Here is a 13941-nt window from a genome sequence, read left to right as displayed (position 1 = left end):
TGTGAGGAAAACACAGTTTTTATTTCAGCACACAGGATTCCTATGGTCTGAAATTAATCTCTACCTCTTCAGAGACTGCCTTGGTGATCTGGGGGTTTTGTTCTGTTTTTAAAGAGATGGGGTATTTCTCTATCAACCAGAACAATCCTCCCACCTCAGACTCCTGAGTAGCTGGGATTACAGAAGTGTGTCACAACACCCGGTGTAGAAACCAGTGATTTGTTATTCTTCATCTAGCAATACTAAGAAGGGGGCCAATCTAAATTGCAGTTGAAGAGGAAAGTGAGAAATAATGGGGGAGAGGGACAATTTAAAAACTACATTCAGGGCCAATGTATGTAAAATGTGTCATTGAACAAGGAAAGTACAGCTAACTCCCTAAATCACTTGCAACAAAAAATCTGTTTCTTCTCCATGAATAATTGAAAGCGAATACTACTTACTCAAGGATATTTGCACAATAGGGTTCTCCCATACTCAACAGGTTAAAAGTAAATAAAGTATGTGGACGAAGTATATGAACAGACACTTTTCAAAAGAAGACATATATGCAGCCAACAAACATATGAAAAATGCTAATCATCAATGGTCATTAGAGAAATGCAAATCAAAACCGCATTGAGATACCATCTCACGTCAGTCAGAATGACGATCATTAAAAAATCTGGAGACAAAATGCTGGAGAGGATGTGGAGAAATAGGAACACTTTTACACATTGGTGGGAGTGTAAATTAGTTCAACCATTGTGGAAGACAGTGTGGTGATTCCTCAAGGATCTAGAAATAAAAATTCCATTTGACCTAGCAATCCCATTACTGGGTATATACCTAAAGGAGTATAAATCGTTCTATTATAAAGACACATGCACATGTATGTTCACTGTGGCGCTGTTTACGATAGCAAAGACTTTGAACCAACCCAAATGCCCATCAATGATAGGCTGGACAAGGAAAATGTGGCACATATACACCATGGAATACTATGCAGCCATAAAAAAAGATGAGTTAAGTGTCCTTTGAAGAGACATGGATGAATCTAGAAATCATCATTCTCAGCAAACTGACACAAGAACAGAAAACCAAACACCGAATGTTCTCACTCATAGGCAGGTGATGAACAATGAGAACACCTGGGCACAGGGAAGAGAACAACACTCACTGGGCTAGGTAGAAGGGTGAAGGGGAGGGGAGGGACAGCGAAGATGGGAAGGGCTAACTCCAGGAGAAATGCCTGATGTAGGCGACGGGGCAGGGGGATGGAGTCAGCAAACCACCACGGCATGTATGTACCTATGCAACAATCCTGCAGGATGCAGGATATGCACATGTACCCCAGAGCCCAAAGTATAATATTTTTAAAAAAGAAAAAACACTATAAAATCTAAAGTAAAACAGTAGAATAGTTCTCAAGACTTGACAGTGTCCAAGCACACTATGGGGCAGGGAGAGAAAAGGGAAAGGGCTCTCATGCTACCACAAACCTCTGGTTTAGGAAATAGAAGCACTTGGCTTTCAGAAATTGAGTCCAAACATTCAACTCACAAACAGATCCTCCTCCTCTGATGTCATATTCATGAAGGAATTTTCTGGTTTTAATTTTTCCATATAGCCTTCTTAGGGACAAAATACCATCAGTCAGGGTGAAGGGCTAAGAGTTCTATTTCTCATTCTGAGTCAACAAGTTCCCACGGGATTCACAGAGCAGTCTCCAGTGAGCTTTGGCAGCAGGAATCAATAGAAGAAGGAAGTTTGGTGGGATAGGACGAGATGAGTAGTACAGTGGGCCCCTGAAGCTAGTCCCTGCAACCACACCAGTTCATGACATATTAAAACTGATAAAGACAACAGAGTACATTTTTCATAAAGCTAAATTTATCTTCTATTATGAGATTATGACCTTCTCAATTTTTTAAATACTAAAATATTTTTCCTCATATGAAATTATAGTAATACTAGATGATGTTCTTTTTAATGTTCTCAATTGGCAAAATATAAAGTTGGTAAGCCCATGTTCTCAAGTCTCAAAATCTTTTTCAAATTGTAAATCACAAATTCTAGAAACCATTGGGCTGATGGATAATGGACAGTAAGTGTTCCATAAAGAAGTAACAGAGTGGCTTCCAGATATCTAGGAGGCCAGGGCACCACTAACTGAGCTCAAGGTCAAAATGTTTCAAAAGCAAGAAAGAATAATAGGAAAAAGGACAGCTTTTCATTTGAACACACCAACAATTATTTTTATCTAATTCATTTACTGAGTGGCTGCTAATAAATAAAACATGAGTTCATTTCACTCATAAACTTTACAGTTGTAAACTTTACAGTTAAAAATTCTTTTTCTCCTCTCACCAAAGGAAATAAAATAATAAAGGATTTAGAAAAACTGCACAGTTTATTAAGTACCTATGTGCAAGACATGCTAAACTCAAGAAAACCTCTGGGAACAAATAACTGATCATTTTTCACACTGTTTCACTTTCAGATTCAATTTACCCAAGAACTACATATTGAAGAGGACAATTTTTGAGGCAAATGAATACACTAACTCTTATATTACCAGGCTTAAACAAAGTAAGAGAGAAAAGATGTGTTCTTATCACAGAAAATCAAAATCAGAGCTTCCCATACCCCTGAAGTGCTGTAAAAGGGTTCCAAATGTGTAAGATAATTAACTCCTCAGCTCATAGCGACCTCCTCCCATGAGCAGTCTACTCTTACTATATTCCATGATGCCTCAAAGATGACAATTTTCTACATGTGCTGCAATGTGAAAAGCCAAGAAGCACTTTGGTTTAGATAAAAACTAATCATTTCCAAATAGGTGCTAGAATGGTTGCATTAAGAATAATCTTGGGGCCAGCCTCAGTGGCTCACACCTGTAATCCCAGCACTTTGGGAGGCCAAGGTGGGTGGATCACTTCAAAATACTGAGGTCAGGAGTTTGAAACCAGCCTGGCCAACATGGTGAAATCTTGTCTCTACTAAAAATACAAAAATTAGCTGGGTGTGGTGCCACAGGACTGTAGTCCCAGCTATTCAGGAGGCTGAGGGAGGAGAATCACTTGAACCTGGGAGGCAGAGGTTGCAGTGAGCCGATATCACACCACTACACTCCAGCCTGGGAGACAGTGCAAGCCTCCGTCTCGCGAAAAAAAAAAAAAAAAAAAAAAGATTAATCTTGGCTGGGTACAGTGGCTCATGCCTCTAATCCCAGCACTTTGGGCAGCTGAGGTGGGCGGATTGCTTGAGCCCAAAAATTTGAGACGAGCATGAGCAACACAGTTGAAACCCCATCTCTATAAAAAATGCAAAAAAATCAGCCGGGCATGGTAGCGCACTCCTGTACTCCTAGCTTCCCAAAATGCTGTGATAGGAGGATCACCTGAGCCCGGAAAGTTGAGGCTGCAGTAAGCTGTGATCACACTACTGCACTCTAGCTTGGGCAACAGAGTGAGACCCTGTCTCACACAAACACAAAAAAGAGTAATCTGAGACGTGTTAAAAATATTGAGTTCTACTTGTACACAATCTAATTCAGGAGATCTGCAGAGAAGCCTAGAAATGTGTATTTTAACCAAGTACACAGACAATTCCAATGAGCAATCAAATCTGAAAAACACAGATCTAAATTATTCATACAAAACCTAAAATAGCATTATTCAATTTGGGGGAAATATTAAAATCTGTCAACAAAACTGGCTAACCCAGTAACACAATTATAAAATAGAAGTAAGAAATTACTGTGATCTTTTGAGAAATGCAGGTTGCTTTTGCTGTCTATCCTTATAAAACTTTCCACATCTTTTACAGGGAAAAAAAAAAAAAAAAGAAATTACTGTGGTCACATGTGGATCAGCTTGTTAGTAGACAGATGAGATTTTGATTGGGAGGTCACCAGTACAGAATCTTATACTAAAAGGAGGACAAGAATGAAGGAAAGCGAGCATGTAGCTTACCAAAGATAAATATATAGAAGGCTAGCCAAAAACTAGGCAGAATACAGGGAACGCAAATCACAAAACAAAGAAAAGAGAGTGATCAGCAAATCGATAGGTGGTTAATCAACTTCTTAAAACTTTAGGTTTACCATATTCTGTGTTGAGGCCCCATAATTTCACTTTATTAGCTTCATATTGGGCTTTCTTCTTTAACCGACAAGCTCTGTGAAAGGAAGGAGCAATTAGTTCACTTTCTTTTTCTTTAATTTTAATTTTATTATTTTTAATTATGGAGAAGGTGTCTCACTATGTTGCCCAGGCTACTCTTCAACTCCTGGCTTAAGTGACCCTCCCTTTTTGGCCTCCTGAAGTGCTGTGATTATAGGCATGAGGCGCCATGCCCAGTCTGCTTTCCTTTTTAAGTGAATATTTGTCTTTCATTTTCTAACAGCAACCCAAAACCACTGCCTACTGACGTTTATCAAATAACTGAGTTACCAGAAAACACAGCATAATCATTTATGCAAACTGATTTTTAAAAATTTAGCACACATTTAAAAATAAAGCTATGATCAGTACACACCTATTAAAGTGGCTAAAAAACAAAAACAACCAAACAAAAACTGAAAATACCGCAAGTTGTACAGGATGTAAAGCATGGGAAACCTCACGTTGCTAGTAGGAATGTAAAACAGTACATACAGCTACTTGGAGAATAGTTTGACAGTTTCCTAAGAGAAATGGAAACTTATATTCACACAAACATGTTTAACTGAATGTTCATGGTGGTTTTATTCATACTTGCCAAAAACTGGAGGCAACCCAANACTGAAAATACCGCAAGTTGTACAGGATGTAAAGCATGGGAAACCTCACGTTGCTAGTAGGAATGTAAAACAGTACATACAGCTACTTGGAGAATGCTTGGATACTTATCTAAGAGAAATGGAAACTTATATTCACACAAACATGTTTAACTGAATGTTCATGGTGGTTTTATTCATACTTGCCAAAAACTGGAGGCAACCCAAATCCCCTTCAACTGGTGAATGGATAAATTGTAGTATATCCCCACCAAAGGAATACAACTCAGCAACCAAAACGAAAAAATTATTACTCCAGGTAACAATACGGAAGAATCTCAAATGTGTCATGTTGAGTGAAAGAAGACAGATTCAGTTGGTTGTGGTGGCTCATGCCTGTAATCCCAGCACTCTGGGAGGCTAAGCTGGGTGAATCACTTGAGGTCAGGAGTTTGAGACCAACCTGGGCAATATGATGAAACCCTGTCTCTACAAAAAATACAAAAATTAGCTGGGCGTGGTGGCTCATGTGTATAATCCCAGCTACTTAGGGAACTGAGGTGGGAGGATAGCTTGAGCCTGGCAGGCAGAGGTTGCAGTGAGCTGAGATCAGGCCACTGCCTGGGCGACAGGGTGAGACTCTGTCTCAAAAAAAAAAGGAAGACAGATTCCATCAAAGGCCACATACATATACTGTATTCCATCTACATGACATTCTGGAAAAGGCAAAACTATGGAGACAGAAAACAGATCAGTGGTTTTGAGGGGCTTCAGGTGCAGGAAGGTGCTTGCTTTTACAAAGAGGCATAAGGGGACTTTTTAAGATGATGAAAATGTTCAATATCTTGATTGTGGTGGTGGTTATATGATTGGATGTGTTTGTTAAACTCATAAAAGTATATACATTAAAAGGTATACATTTTACTGTTAAGTTATAGCTCAATAACTCTGACTTACTAAAAACAAAAAATAAAGCTATGAACTTTTTTTTATTGTTATAACATAATGTACCACAGTCCATTCATCCTTCCCCTCTGAAAATTTTTTCCATAAAACATAAATACCATCTATTTTCAAAAGAAAAATTATAATATTCTCATTGTAGTATTTATAAAAGAAAAATATAATTTCTGAATAATGGTTGAAATGTTTGACCTTCTATAAAAACTCACTTAGGGCCTAACCTCACCTCCTAAACTTTCTTCACATAAGTGAACATTATTAGCATTTACCTGGAAGCCAGCTTATTTTTTTCCTTCCTTGACCTTGGCCGGGCTGTTAAGGGAAGCTCACTGACTGGAGTCAGGTCACTAATCACCTTATTCAGCTTTCGAAGTTCATTGCCTATCTGGAGGAGTTTTTTAGGATTTGGAGTCAGGTCTTCTACATCAGTTCTCCGTGACTTCTTTACTGCATATTTTCCTACAAACAGTTTATAAGAAGTTTAAGTTAGATCACTTTAATTAACAAGAGACACATTTTTCACAGCCACATTTTTAGCCACTCCCCACCACTACCTTTTCTTTTCAGAAGTCAGCAAGCTTAACAATCTATCCTAGAAGGGCTAGCCTCTTCTCCTTCCCATCTTGTGGCTCAGGAAACAGGGGTGATATGGCAGAGTTCTAACTTTTTCCAAGTTCTTCCGTACCCTAGGCTTCTAGTCCCAGAATGACAGATTCTTAATTATCTGCATGGCATACTAAGCACCTCAAATCAGGATCAGAGTGTAAGTTCAATTAAACACCAAAATCAGGACTAGGGTATAAGATACAGTCAGAAGAGAGTTTAGAGATTTTACCCAAACCAAGATGTTTCTGATGCTATTCCTGAAAATTGTCAGACATACACATTTTTGTACTGAACTCGAAAATCCAACAAGCATAACCTTGTTTAAAAGCTCTTCTTTGGGCCAGGCGCAGTGGCTCACACCTGTAATCTCAACACTTTGGGAGGCCAAGGTGGGTGGATCACCAGAGGTCGGGAGTTTGAGGCCAGCCTGACCAACATGGTGAAACTCCATCTCTACTAAAAATACAAAATTAGCTAAGCATGGTGGCGCACCCCTGTAATCTCAGCTACTCAGGAGGTTGAGGCAGGAGAATCACTTGAACCAGGGAGGCGGAGGTTGTAGTAGGCCATTGCACTCCAGCCTGGGCAACAAGAGCAAAACTCCATTTCAAAAAAAAAAAAAAGCTCTTCTTTGGTTGCTTTGATAAATAACATTATAGAAGACCCAAGGGGTCTTGGTCTATCATTCCAGGCAAAAGGGATGGCTCTGTCCTCTAAACTCCTATAACTTTTCTAGTACCCATCATATGCTACTTGGAATTATTGACTGGACTTAATGTTTCATTTCCAGTAGAAAACTTATCTGAGGGTAAAAACTTGGTAATTATTTACTGAGAGACAATATAGTACACCTGGATGCTAGTGGAAAGGGCAAATGAGGCACAAACATATGTCAGATGGAATTTGTGTCCTCAAAAATTCTTAGCAACTCCCATCTGTATGATGAGTAAACAGCCTGCTTACTGACCATCACGCTTACTAGTAGTTCCCCTCTCCACTTTTTTCAGTAGACTCTGGATTTTTTTTTTTTTTTAACTCAGAGCAGAAGAACTAGAAATTTTATATTTAAAAACAACATTTGTGCAGAATAAATTCTACTTAATGACAGCTTCCTGAGTTCACAATTCAAAATTTGACCTACCTAAGATGGTCACTTTTAAAAATTTTTTAGAGACACGGTCTCACTCTATCGCCCAGGTGGAGAGCAGTGGCACAATCACAATTCATTGCAGGCTTGAATTCCTGGATTCAAGGGATTCTTCCATCTCAGCCTCCCAAAGTGCTGGGATTACAAGCATGAGTCACAGCACATGGCCTGAACTACTTTATAAACTTCCTCTGATTCCTCCTCTAGGTATTCAACTCTTCTCTACTACTCCTTTTCTCCATAACCACCCTTCCTTTCTTTTCTTTCCTTACCCTTTTATCCCCACTACCAAGTGAATTCCAGTCCCCCAAATTACATTTAGATCTGGGGATTAGACAAGAATTCAAGAGAACCTGTTCACTTTCTCCTCAACCCTTCTGGTCATAGCAACTGTGACAGATCAGAAACCAGCAGTCAGTTCCTGGATGAGGTAAGTAGATTAAGAAGGGACTAGAAATGAAATCATGTTTGCACAGTCCTTCCTCCCTGCTTAGGTGAGGACTCCTAACACTGGTAAAAGCTATTTGTGAGTGATGCAAAGCAGTAAGGCAAATGTAGCAGCTCTACAGTCCCCACCTCCAGTTTGCTAGGAAGAGTTGAATGCCTAGGTACGCAGAGTAAGAATTATGGATTAGTATCTCAACTTAACTAAAGGGACAATAAATATCTGACTGCAATTCCCTCTTACCATGATGTAAGCCATTTTTCTGATACATATTACTTGGCAAGGTATCTCGGTTCCACTCAGATGGTCTCAGCATCCTCTCTTGCTGTGATGGTGTAAGTTGTTCACTATACTCCCAGAAGTATCTTCTTTTACCTCTCTTCCGTGACGATATTGAAGTCATCTCCTTCAAATCTTCCACAGAATCATTTTCATAGCCTTAAAAAAAAAAGTTCCCCCAATTTTTAAGCTCCATAAATTTCAGTAAGTCAATCAGGACAAACAAAAAGATCCCTTCTATTTGTAACTTGGTATATTTCCTTGCATATGAAATCATCATTGGCATGTCAAAGATAATAAACTAGGTCTGTAAGAGAACTTTTAATATGTAAATCCCTAACTCATAAAACATTCAGAGATTAATAAACATAGATAACTACACTGTTAATCTTCCCTGGGTTTCTCCTTAATTTTTTATAAATTAGTATATGATACTATTTTTATTACCTTCATACAGGATTAAGAAAACAATTACAGGATAGCTACAGGATTATCAAAAGTACCATCAGATAATAGTACTTAGACACATATATCATGACTTTATTAAATGTCTTCCTTCTAATATTTATGTATCTGAAACATCCCAGACAGAAAGATATGTATATTTTAGTATTTTTTAATTATTTTTTCTTTTTAAAAAAATTTTTGTACGCTGGGAAGAGTGGCTCACACCTATAATCCCAGCATTTTGGGAGGCTCAGATGGGTAGATCACTTGAGGTTAGGAATTCAAGACCACCCTGGCCAGCATGGCAAAACCCCATCTCTACTAAAAATACAAAAATTAGCCAGGGCGTGGTGGTGCACGCTGTAATCCCAGCTACTCGGGAGACTGAGGCACAAGAACCACTTGAACCCAGGAGGCGGAGACTGCAGTGAGTTGAGACTGTGCCATAGCACTCCAGTCTAAGCAATAGAATGGGAATCTGTCTCAAAAAAAAAAAAAAAGTTATTTTTTAATTTTCTTTTATTTATTTATTTATTTTAAGCGAGATCTCACTATGTTCCCCCAGGCTGGTCTTGAACTCCTAGGTTCATAAGCAGCCCCTCTGGCCCTGGCCTCTGAAAATGCTCAGATTACAAGCATGAGCCACCATGCCTAGCGGTGTACATTTCTATGATAGCGTTCTATTGGGCAGAATTTTATGAGGTTACATTAGTTTTCTTCCTACTTCTCACCCTACTTTTAGAAAAGCATAAAATATGACAGTTCTCACACTGGTTATCAGATAAAAACTTATATGCCTACTCTAGTTAATATTTTATTGAAAGTTATTTGTATTAACTTCATTTTTTTTTGTTGTTTTTTTTTTTTTGAGACGGAGTCTTGCTCTGTCACCCAGGCTGGAGTGCAATGGCATAATCTTGGCTCACTGCAACCTCCACCTCCCGGGTTCAAGCGATTCTCCTGCCTCAATCTCCCAAGTAGCTGGGATTACAGGCGCCTGCCACCACACCTGGCTAATTTTTGTATTTTTAGTAGAGACAGGGTTTCGCCATGTTGGCCATGCTGGTCTGGAACTCCTGACCTCAGGTGATCCACTCGCCTCGGCCTCCAAAAGTGTTGGGATTACAGGCGTGAGCCACTACGCCCAGCCATTAACTTCACTTTTTAAGAATAGGGGATTTTCCTGACTAATGGGAAGTTTCAGAAAATACTTAATTCTGAGTTGCTAGAACTGTTGGTCAGACCCAATATTGAATGACCCAATACTGAATGACCCAATATTGAATGAATATGCCATCAGAGAATGGCCACCTCTGATGTAATCCAGGTCATTAATGCTAGGTACACGAGGAAGAGGAAATGGGCTATGCAAAGAATGTACACAATCCAAACCTAAGGTAAGCAGAAAAAATGAGGCAGCATTGGTCCTACGTAAAATGGTCATTCTTCCCTCCTGAAAACATAAGAAGGTGATATGTTTGCTTTGAGGAAAAGTTCAAATTTTGGAATTTTACTAAATTTTCTCCAAACAAAGAATGAATCAGGAGTATGCTTCCATTTATATAATATTCTGGAAAAGGAAAAATTATATGGACACAGTGGTTGCCAGGAGTTGGCAGTGAAGGAAAGGGATGACTATAAAAAAAATATGAGGGGCAGGGTGCAGTGGCTCATGCCTGTTATCCTAACACTTCGGGAGGCCCAGGTGGGTGGATCACCTGAGGTCAGGAATTCAAGACCAGCCTGGCCAACATGGCGAAACCCCATCTCTACTAAAAATACTAAAGTTAGCTACGCATGGTGGCACACACCTGTAATCTCAGCTCCTCAGGAGGCTGAGGCAGGAGATGACTTGAACCTAGGAGGTGGAGTGCAGTGAGATGAGATCATGCCACTGCACTCCAACCTGGGCAACAGGAGCAAGAGTCTGTCTCAAAAAATAAATAAATGAAAAATAAAAAGGCCCTTGTTACACTAGGTAAGCAAAAATTACTGGCTCATGTAGATTACCCTAGTTTGACTGTGAATACCTCCACAGGCAGATGTACCGACCAAAACATTCCCACCTTCCTATCAATGTCAGTAATTGGTGTTCCACACTTAAGCCTACCCTAGCCCAAAGCATAAGGGAAATAATTTTACATATAGCTTCCTCAGCTCTGTGTGTGCGTGCGTGCGTGTGTGTGTGTGTGCGTGTGTTTAACATCCTCCTGGATGCTTTATTTGATATACTCCCTTAGATAGTAACTACCTTTGCCTCTCCATGGGGACCTGGAACTCTGGCAAAACACTGTCCCTGGTTAGGAAGGAGGTTATGAGCTCCATTTATACACCTAAAATGCTCGTGGAGGCTTGACATGATTTGACACAGCTGGGACTGAGTCAGGCCTCACAACTCAAGGGGACTCGTTCCAAGTTGGCTGCCCACTTTTCTTGTGCCTAATTAAATAATCTGAATAGATTTTTTCCTGCACATATTTCTCTTATTTACTTATTTATTTCTTTTTCTTGAGATGAAGTCTCGCCTTGTCGCCCAGGCTGGAGTGCAGTGGCACGATCTTGGCTCACAGCAACCTCCACCTCCCTGGTTCAACCAATTCCCCTGCCTCAGCCTCCCAAGGAGCTGAGATTACAAGCACACAACACCACGCCCAACTAATTTTTTTGGTTTTTTTGTTTGTTTGTTTCTGAGATGGAGTCTGGCTCTGTCACCAGGCTGGAGTGCAGCGGCACGATCTTGGCTCACTGCAACCACCTCCTCCCAAGTTTAAGTGATTCCCCTCCCTGAGCCTCCCAAGTAGCTGGGACTACAGGCACATGCCACCACATATGGCTAATTTTTAAAACATATTTTAGTAGAGACAGGTTTTCACCATGTTGGCCATGATGGTCTCAATCTCCTGACCTCGTGATCCACCTGCCTTGGCCTCCCAAAGTGCTGGGATTACAGGCATGAGCCACCACACCCAGCCTCCCAGAAGTAGCCATCAGTTTTCTATGACTTAATATAACAACATTTTCTAATAGCATACACCATAAATTCACCATCACAAACACACATATTCTTTCTCTTTCTCTCTCTCTCTCTCTCTCTCTCCCGCCTCCACCGCCCCCAAATTTGTTGCCTAAAGCCATCCACCTTTCTTGAGATGGAGGCTTGCTCTGTCACCTAGGTGGGAATGCAGCAGCGTGATCACAACTCACCACAGCCTCGACCTTCTGTGCTCAAGCAATCCTCCCTCCTCACCCTCATGGGTCACCAGGACTACAGGCACATGCCACCACACTGAGAAAATTTTTGTATTTTTTGTAGAGACAGGAGTCTCCCTATGTTGCCCGGAGTGGTCTTGAACTTGGGCTCAAGGGATCCTCCCACTTCAGCCTCCCAAAGTGCTGAGATTACAGGCTTGAACTACCATGTGCAGCTACCATCCACCTTTCAATATAGAGACTACCAATGATCAAAAAGAATGAAAAAAATTATGCCCCTAGATCACTGGTCTTGCATTTGCGGTCATTAAATATTTCTCAAACTAGGTTCTGAAGAACGCTATTATCATAAGATATGGCTTTACCCAAAGTGAATTCTGTAATCAGGTAAGTTTAAGAATCTCTCATCCTGTATACCTGTCTTGCCAAATCACAGCACACAAAGACATATTAAAAGACTCTAAGAAATCGTAACAGTAAATAAACTCACTTAACACTGTTCCACGAAGATAAAGATGTCTACTTTTTTCATCTCTGTATAGCCAATACCTAATATATATAATGCCTTCCACAAAAGTAGGTACTCAACATTTTATCAATGATTTTGTTTAACGCAACATTTCCCATTAAGCCCTTTCCCTTTTCTTTTCATGTGATAGACTATCATACTGATCTGATTCCTATCTGACATGATTTACAAAAAGAAAGACCACATTTACTGCCTAAAATTTCAATCACACATCTCTGGTTAGTACAGACTACTGTCAATAAGCTGGTACAGTCAACTGTGAAAATTATTAGTGAAGGTTACAAAATAAATTCTCATTCTGGGACCCCAATTCTTAGTCTTACAACCATGTAATTTCATGACCCTAAACAATTGTAGCCTGTCCACAGAAAAGACTATTGAAATTTGGGAGCCAATCCAGCAAGGAGACTAAAACTCCATTTTGCACCTTTCCTAAAACTTTGTAGGCTCATGAACTGTTGTAGCCAAGTGCCAAGAAACAGCATCAAGGGAGCTAGTTATCACAAAAGGGCCTTTGTAAACTGTCAGCTATAAATTAAACCAATCAACCCACCCTAAACTAGCACTGAAGAAACTATAGCTATCCTTACTCTTTTGCTACAAAGAATTTCTTCCTGTTCCTCACCAGTAACTCGCTTTTGCATCTTTAAAGTCCTTATTTAGCTCTTCTAGGAAAAGGAGAAAATTTTACTAGCAAAGGTGAATAAAGCCCAAATAATGCCACAAAATTGTGTTAATATTATGTTTAAAGCATGCTGCTCATTAACATTTGTGAGAACTGTCCAAATCATACCAATCAAAAGACTTTTACTTCAAAAGTCCACTGAAGGTTAATGAATTAAACGCCATCTACAAATTTAGGATAATTGTCAAATAGGTCCAAGGAGAGATTTGACCCTCTCAAATGCCAGCTAATGTATAAAGCCACTGCCTTGTTATGTAAGAACAACATGTAACAAATAAGGTTTCTCCTACAAGTTAAGAGAAGACAATGTGACGTGACAGGACAACTATAACACTAGTTCTGCCTCCCTGTGAGAGTCACAGGGATGAGAAAATAAAAATGGGGATCAATTAACCATGTGATCTCCCTTAACAGACCCCCTTATCTCTCAACATATACAGAGGAAATGAAGTCAAGGGATCAAGGATGAATTTAGAGTGGAGTTAAAGATCAAAGAAAACTGTGGCCCCAAATTCCAAAATGGTTCCCATGGACCGAAGCTAGCCCCAACAGAACCAGAACACAGGCCCACCCCAGCACCAAGCCAGCAGCTGCAGATCTAGGCTTAGGGCCCACCCACCCCTAGAGACCTGGACTCCAGGCCCACACCCCCAGTCCCAGTTGACAAGTCTTCCCCAGTAGACCGCCATGCCATGCTGGTGCCTGTGGAGTCGGGACCAAGTCCACCCCCACAGATACAGGTGTCAGGTAAGGTCTCATGGATTCAGGCTCAAAGCCTAACCTATAGCCAGGTCAACTCGTATGGAGCCAGGTATCAGACTGGCCCCAAATGACCCATACTCCAGGCCTGCTTCCACAGTTCTAGACACCAAGATGACCTCTACAGACC

At 40.2% G+C, this 13941-nt stretch overlaps 1 protein-coding gene across 1 annotated transcript in view; it reads right to left on the bottom strand.

The window, feature by feature from the left end:
• Window positions 1-8341, bottom strand: part of LOC108309029 (CREB3 regulatory factor) — a gene marked incomplete at its 5' end in the record, with an annotated part of 27760 nt that extends 19419 nt beyond the window's left edge. Inside the window, 3 exons of the mRNA XM_017535093.2 lie at window positions 4088-4161; window positions 5974-6163; window positions 8146-8341. Of these exons, the coding sequence (XP_017390582.1) occupies window positions 4088-4161; window positions 5974-6163; window positions 8146-8341 (460 nt within the window). The remainder of the gene's footprint in view (window positions 1-4087; window positions 4162-5973; window positions 6164-8145) is intronic.
• Between the last annotated feature and the right edge of the window lie 5600 nt (window positions 8342-13941).

Source organism: Cebus imitator, unplaced genomic scaffold (assembly GCF_001604975.1).
Source record: "Cebus imitator isolate Cc_AM_T3 unplaced genomic scaffold, Cebus_imitator-1.0 Scaffold91, whole genome shotgun sequence".
NCBI classification, from domain to species: Eukaryota; Metazoa; Chordata; class Mammalia; order Primates; family Cebidae; genus Cebus; species Cebus imitator.
Note: the sequence above shows the minus strand (reverse complement) of the source record. Positions and strands in the feature narration are given on the sequence as shown.